This window comes from Puma concolor, chromosome C1 (assembly GCF_028749965.1).
Source record: "Puma concolor isolate L17-30 chromosome C1, mPumCon1.1.hap2, whole genome shotgun sequence".
In the NCBI taxonomy this organism is placed as follows: Eukaryota; Metazoa; Chordata; class Mammalia; order Carnivora; family Felidae; genus Puma; species Puma concolor.
In genome coordinates this window covers 165,386,128-165,393,222 of record NC_141674.1, presented here as the reverse complement: position 1 = coordinate 165,393,222, position 7,095 = coordinate 165,386,128, and the positions used below count along the sequence as shown (strand labels likewise).

At 55.3% G+C, this 7,095-nt stretch overlaps 1 protein-coding gene across 1 annotated transcript; it reads right to left on the bottom strand.

Moving 5' to 3' along the window:
- Positions 1–355: 355 nt before the first annotated feature.
- Positions 356–4,433, bottom strand: HOXD12 (homeobox D12). Its single transcript, XM_025935345.2, has 2 exons — positions 2,590–4,433; positions 356–2,440 (listed from the first exon to the last, which is right to left on the bottom strand). Exons 1-2 carry the CDS (start codon positions 3,161–3,163, stop codon positions 2,202–2,204), a joined length of 813 nt encoding a protein of 270 aa, XP_025791130.1. The 5' UTR covers positions 3,164–4,433; the 3' UTR covers positions 356–2,201.
- Between the last annotated feature and the right edge of the window lie 2,662 nt (positions 4,434–7,095).

Sequence of the window (7,095 nt, the reverse complement as noted above, 5' to 3'; positions counted from 1 at the left end):
GCCGAGGCCACATTTCCCAAGGGACCATGCTGGGCTCCAGGCAAAGGTGCCAGCATGGAGAATTTCCACAGGGCATAGCCTGTTTGAAAAAAGCCTGACCCAAAACATGGCAAGGAGAGATCTTTTGTATTGAGATCTGAGGAGCCTCCTATTTTGGCAAGCACCCCCTCCCCATAACAGCAAGCTTCAAAATTGGGGAATTTAGGCAAAATACAGAAGCCCTGGTGTGCAACAACCTGAGAGTTCCCTTAAGGTTGGAGACAAGCTCAAATCTGCCTACAGTCCCCTTTCCTCCCACTTGGATGTTTCATACACATTTTATTCATGAGCTTTTATGCACCATTTTCTGACCGACTTGGAAGCCATTTTCTCATTTAACGAACAGTCAACACCCGCAGTGAAACCACAACCAGAAAAGAAAAACGAATTTGGTGGCCTAAAATCATTAGGAGGGAATCTGAATTGTTTAGAAAAATTGACATCAGTCCCTTGACAACTTGGCTGGGACTCGGATATTTATTTCCATTCAAAACATTTCTATGTATCTGATATGTACAAGCTATTGTGGGGTGTTTTTTTTTTTTTTTTTTGACAAAACCAAAACAACATAAAACATGCACAACAACTATTAGATAGCAGAGAAAATGCAATTAGTCAAAACATCAACTGAGGTCAGTTGGGCTGAGGCTTGGGGCTATGTGGGGTGCCCACTCCCCATCTAGGGCCTAGTCCCCCACTAAAAACAAGTCATCCGACTTTGGGAAGGAATCAACTCTTTGGCTGTCATACATCTCAGTTGAAGTTGGGGGGCGCTACTTCTCAGAAGGAGAGGGAAAAGAGGTAGGGGATGGTAGAAGGAGCTGGAGGGGGGTGCTCGGTTTCAGTGAGGTTAAGACAGGACACCCCAGCACATGCAAAACACCTCTACCTGGCATTCAGGAACCCCAGCTGCAACAAAGCAAGCCCAGCAGGGCCCAGGGCCTTACAGGCTCCATGGAGGCAGGCCAGGCATGGGCTCAGGAAGGGCATAGCGCTGAGGCACAGAAAGGCCCCCAGTGGGGTTGTCTGGTGGTGATGAGGGTGAGAGAGAAGAACTTCTCTCTACTTGGTCTAGAGCAGCGACCAGGGGCTGAGGATTTGAAGGGCCTCCTCCTTCACCCCCTGACTACTGGAGGGCCTCTCACCCCTGCCTAATTATCCTAATTCAAGAAAGACATGTCCGCACCCTTACCCACCTCGACAGGACAGCCATATTTACAGTTGGAATGTAGGACACGCTTATCCTTGCTCACTCCCTTCTCCTCCCCCTGGATATTTTCCCCACCTCTTAGTGCACTCCAGCCTCAAAGCAGACTAGCAGCTGTCCTCACCAGAGCTCAGTCCAGTTACAGAGTGCAGGGCTCTGGCCTAGGCGTGTATGAGGAGATAGGAGACGTAGGGGAGTTTTACCAGTACAGTCTAGAGATTTCAGTTTGTGGTGGAGCCTCAGCCTCCCTGCTCGAATCCATGGGAAGGAAGTATCCACCCCATTCTGCCCAGCTGGAAGGGTCAGCCCAGCCCAAACTCCGAGGTGTCCATGAGTTTGTCCAGCCACCCCAGCCTTCTTCCCCTTGCCTTTCCTCCCCAAGTCTGAAGGTCTAGGGTAGCTTTTGTCCTCCACAAGCAGCCAGGGCAGACAGGAGAGGGGCGGCACCCTTTCCTCACTCCAGAGCCATGATTCTGGCTTTGCCACAAGCGGCTTTGGTGGCAAAGAGAATTGGGCCCGCAGCCCTTTCTACTCCTTCCCGGAGGACTTCCTAAATTCAATTCCACTCTGCGCTCTAGTGAGGTGCCTGCTAAATTCAAAAAGAACTGGGGAGGAGAGGAAAGGGAGTCTAGGTGGAAGCAGAATTCCAAGTCCAAGGGTGCTAGAGTGAGCCCCCGTGTAAATGCCCCCGACAAGAGCTAGGACAGGTGACCCCAGGCCCCCACTTGGGAAGCCTCAAGGCCAAGGTTGTGCTGCAACTTCTGCAGGCCCCTCCCAGAGATCGGAAAGCGTGGAGGCCCAACTGGCCAGGGCTCCTGGGCTGTAGACTTAGTGGGAGGGTACTTGGGACCAGCGGAGAAGGAGCGGAAGGAAAAAGCCCCTAGTCCCAGTTCTTCCTCCACGCCAGGCCTCGGCTTAAAAGGGCAGGCCTGGCCAGCCGCGGCCACGCGGGGGGCTAGTATAGCGCCAGCGCCTGCTCGCGCAGGACCACGCGCTTCTTTTTCATACGCCGGTTCTGGAACCAGATTTTGACCTGCTGGTCGCTGAGGTTCAGCCGGTTGGACAATTCCTTGCGCTTCTGGCGGTTGATGAATTCGTTGAGGAGGAATTCGTTCTCCAGCTCCGCAATCTGCTGCTTGGTGTAGGGTTTCCGCTTCTTGCGGGTCCTCCCTGGGGCCGCCCCCCACGGCAGGCCTGCAACACAGCCCCAACCCAAGTCAGCCCTGCCGGCTGCTCCCAGTTGTCTGCCCGCCCCCAGCGGCTCCCTCCCTCTGCACACTCTCCCCTGCACCCCACCTCCCAGCCCAGCCCAGACTGGCCCAGGGAGCATGGCCACCGTTTACCGTCGGGCAGCGAAGGTCGCAGGCAAGAGGCGACGCCCGCCGCCTGCACTGTCATGTTCAAGTTGAGCGGGCCCTTGGTGTCGTCCTTGAAGCCGGCAGCGCAGGGGGTCCCCTCGAGCAGGGCTGCAGAGCCCGCTGCCGCACGGCCCACACCCGCGTAGTCGTACTTGGCCGCTTTGAGAGCAGCGGCCGCGGGGGCCAGGCTAGAGTCGGGGACGAAGGGCGGCCGCACACGGCCACGGTCCTCCGGCCCAGCGGCCACATCGGGCGCATAAAACTTGGCCTGCTCTTCGGGTCCATCCTTGGCGCCCAGGGGCTGTAGACCAAGCGGCCCGGAACCGGCCAGGTAGGGCTGCGAAAAGCTGCCGAAAGCGGTGGCACCGGCAGGCTGCGCTGGGGCGCAGGACGCGGGCGTGGTGGCCCAGGGCAGCGCCCCTCGCGGGTATGAGATGGGGGGGAGCGCGGCCAACTGGCCGCCATTCGGCCGCAGGTTGGAGAAGTAGAAGGAGTCAGGCGACTGCAGATTCAGAAGCGAGCCCACATAGCCCGCTCTGTAGAGACTGCGCTCACACATCTCCAACAAAGGGCTTCGGCTGCGCTCGCAGCAGTATTTAGTTACAACCGGGAATAAGAGGACAGGCTCAGACGATTGGACGAAACTTTGCCTGCAGGTTCTTCAAAGCCGGTCATTTCAGCACCGCCTACATCCCCCGACCCGTTTTCCCCCCCTTCAGGGTATTATGATAACTCCCGCAATATTCGATGGAGAAGGAGGAGGCTGCCAGGCAGAAGAACCAAGGAACGTGGAACGAAGGTGAAACCACTGTGAGTTTCCGGGCTCAGCTTCAGGAGCGGGGGACATTGGGTGCCTTTGCCCCAATGTCCCTTGGGATCCTTCTTGGTCTTGATTGGCTTTGCACTCCCCCTTCCCACTGGCTACCTAGACCAGGCTTGCTTCCACGAGCTTTAAGTTGCAGCCAAGGCCTTTTCTAGCGCTGTGCACCTCTGGCTAGGCTTGTCTAGAGAGTCCACTGTCTGGTGGGGCCACCAGCTCTGTCCCTAGGCCTGAGCTATGCTACTCCTAGGCCGATTTCTTCCTGCCCCTGTCCCTCTGGAGAGGATTCTGCACTGGTCATGTTGCATCGAGGACCCACACACGGCCTGAACCCGGCATGCTCCAAAGGTTTGCTGATGGAGGAGAAATGCATCACAAACTCTGCCCAAGTTTGGTGCCCAGGAAGGTGGTTTCAAACCAATTCTGGTGTGCTTCTCTATGGCCAAGTCCTCTGCTCCCAGGAAATTTGCGGCCATCCCGGTCCGTGGAGAATGCTGGCCCAGGAAGGGGCAGCTGCATTGGCCAATCGTGGCCAAAGGCTACATTCCTTTTATTGCCAGGAGTCACCTTGGCGACTACATCCTGCCAACCAGAACTCCAAGCTGTTCATCTCCTCTGCAGCGGGCAGAGCAGAACGAGCTCCCCGGACTTGGTGTGGAAGGACAGAAGAGCCAGAGTCACTCGGCGGGGAACAGCACGGCTCGCCCAGGCAGCAGGCTAGCGGCGTTGCTCCGCTCAGCGCCTCCAAGGCCGCTGGCGGGTTCGGGGTTCTGGAAAACAGGGGCCTGAGCAGGAGGGGCGGCGCTCCCTCGTCGGGGGCAATGCGGCAGCCCCCTCCGCAGGCCCTCCGGTTTAGCTTGGCCAGAGGGCTATGGGTCCTCCTCCCCTGCCTCGGTCCCAAGAAACCCAGCGGCCGCGTGACTGGCGGCCACCCCAACCTGCAGCCCTCTTCGCGGTCCCCGAGCCAAGCTGGAATTGGTTAGACCGCCAGCTCCGGCACGGAGACCACACAGGCGCCGCCGGAGGGCAAGGCTGACCACCGCGCTGCGACTTTATTGTGAGTTATGGCGACCAATTGGGCGGTTCTGGGGAACGCAGTCGGTCTCTTCCTCCCGCTCTAGGGCGGGGGTATGGGGTGAGGATGGGGATGTCCGAGACTCCTCAGGGTTCTGTCAGAGTTTCCTTACCAGCTCAGACACAGAGGGAAAAAAAACTCCACTCCCCGTCCTTGGGGGTGGGGGCGTGGGGAGGTGTAGCCATAAGCTGCAACCTCAGTTCTTAGGGGCTTAAGGGATCCAGGCTCTCGTTTTGGGAAACTCTCCCTGTTTTCCAGGAGCTACAGACTCCCCAGGCCCAAAAGCTCCAGCTCCAGGGATCCCTGGAGTCTCATCTCGTCCCGTCTCAGCATGCAGCGATGCTCCGGTATTTCCAAGTCCAAGGGTGTCTTCTCCGGACCCTTAGGCAGCCGCACAGCAGCGGTTTACCCCTGGGGACTAAAGACATAAAGGCACTAAGTGAGCAATGAAAGACTAGAACAATTAGATTCCCTCCATTTCTCTTTGGCTCAGAATGGTGTCCATCTGCCCCACCTTATCTCCTGGGTTTGTAATTTCCGAGGTCCAGCAGGCAAAGTTGTACGCTGGGAGCTAAGAGCTTGGAGCTGAGGACTGCGCGGCGGGGCGGGGCGGGGGCGGGGGCGGGGTGGGGTGTTGGTGGGAAGGGCAGGAGGCTTGGCTGGTGAGCTGGAGAATGGGAGAGGATTTGGCCGCGGAGCTAAACCGCGAGTTCTGCCAATGCCGCCGACCGCCCAGGAGATGGCGAGCGAGCTCCACGCCTGGCGAGGCGCCGCCGCACGGTCAAGATCAACAGTGAAGGGCGGCACAGCCGGCCTGGGGTCGCCAGCCCGTGCGGTCACGGCCCGCTGCCAGGCTCCGCCAAGCGTCTCGGAAAGCCGGAGATCGTGGCAGCAAGGCTGGCGGGGACAGCGGAGTCAGAGGCACCCGGCAGGCTGCCAGACACGGGGAAGTGTCGCGGCCGCCCCTTTGTCTGGCGGTGCGTCCCGGCCGCAAACGCCTCCTTCGCCTCCTGGATCACGCGTAGACGCGCGGGCCTGGAGTCTCCACCAGCGGCACTCCAAACCTGCTAGGTTTCAGACGCGTCCTCCCTGCGGCCTCTCGGTCTCCGCCCGGAGAAAGGCCTCTCTCCCAAGCTCCCTTCGCCTTTGCTCCCCGTGGGCCTCCCTACCAGCGCTCCGGCCACCTACCGGCTCCTCTCCTCCCTCCTCAATTCGGAATATAAAAGGAATGCATATAAATAGCAACGTCTTCATCTGTTATTGATTTAGCCATCAATTCAAATTCCACCGGAGAGCATTTGAGCAGTTTTAATCTTCAGCAAACCTCCCCATTTCTCCTAGGCAGAGTAAACTGACCAGCAAACTACGGATGAAAGGAAAACCTCCAGGCAATCCCCGCATCCGACAGGAAACCTCAGAAATGGACCTGGGAAATGGAGTGCGGCCCTGGAGTCTGGAATTTACCAAAAAGGAGGGAAAACGACGTTGGAAAAGAAGGGAAAACAGGCCTGCTTCAGATGAACGCACATCTTGCGAGGAAAGCAACATGCTAATTAGAAACTCTTCCTTAAAGTGGAAGGTCGGGGTAGTTCTGTCCAGGGTTAGTTCTGTTCAGGGTTACTTCTCCAGAATTTGAGTCGTAGTCCGTTCTCTCTCTGTTTGCCTCTGTCTCCCTCTGTGTCTCTCTATCTCTGCCAGTTAAAACGAAGTTGGCCGCCCATAGCCAACCATCGATGCAAGATATGAAAGAAATCAAGCCGGGCCAGAGAAAACGAAAGTAGCTCCGGACCTCGGGTCTCTGCGTTTTCTCTAGCGGATCCATAAGGGAGCCCTCCCGCCGTAAGAGTTTACATATTGTGTGAGGTTTTAAACATGCGTATTTAACTTACATACCAAAAAGTTAGCAACCACTAAACTGATTGTGCCTAGGCGCTAACAACACGAGGCACCCAGCTCCTCAGCGGCCATTTCCCTGAGTGGCAAAAAGGCCTCAAAAAAGCAAGTTCATTGGGCCTAAAAATTGCGTCTAGAGGTTTAGGGCGTATAATTATGGTTTTCAGTCCTCAAACGCTGTTTGGAGGCTGCTCGGAAAGGGTGATAAGGGATCAGCCTGAAATGTTTCTTTTTCAATTGCCAAATATGGATGTGTCTAATTTCAGGATCTTCCAAGAGTGGATATTTATAACAGCCTTTCTAGGAAGAACACCTTCAAGCGAGCACAATTTCCTATACCCAGACACAAACATACATATTGATTAAAAAAATAAAACTATTTGAATAAAGTGATAATATTGAAAGAGAAGTAAAATTTTATTGGAGATGTTTTTTTTTTTTTTTTTTTGGTCCGGTAAAAAATACCATTTCAGACACCGCAAATTATATTCTCATTTAAAGACATCACTACTTATGTTAAAGCCACAGGGAAAAGGGTGGAGAGGGGTGGCGGAAATGGAGTGGAGTTTCAGAGAGTATAACTGGTATTGAGTTCCCTTCATCTATAGCGAACATCATAATGTTGAGGACAACGAGATTTTATAATAAATAAGAACACAAGAGGTAACAAGCTTGGAAAAAGAAAATATATAAAAGACGAAGA

Excerpts from the sequence above, each read along its gene's own strand:
- HOXD12 (XM_025935345.2), bottom strand. The coding sequence starts at position 3,163 with ATGTGTGAGCGCAGTCTCTACAGAGCGGGCTATGTGGGCTCGCTTCTG. Across the intron at positions 2,441-2,589 it reads GCGACCTTCGCTGCCCGACG|GCCTGCCGTGGGGGGCGGCC; the intron begins GTAAACGGTGGC and ends GCTGTGTTGCAG.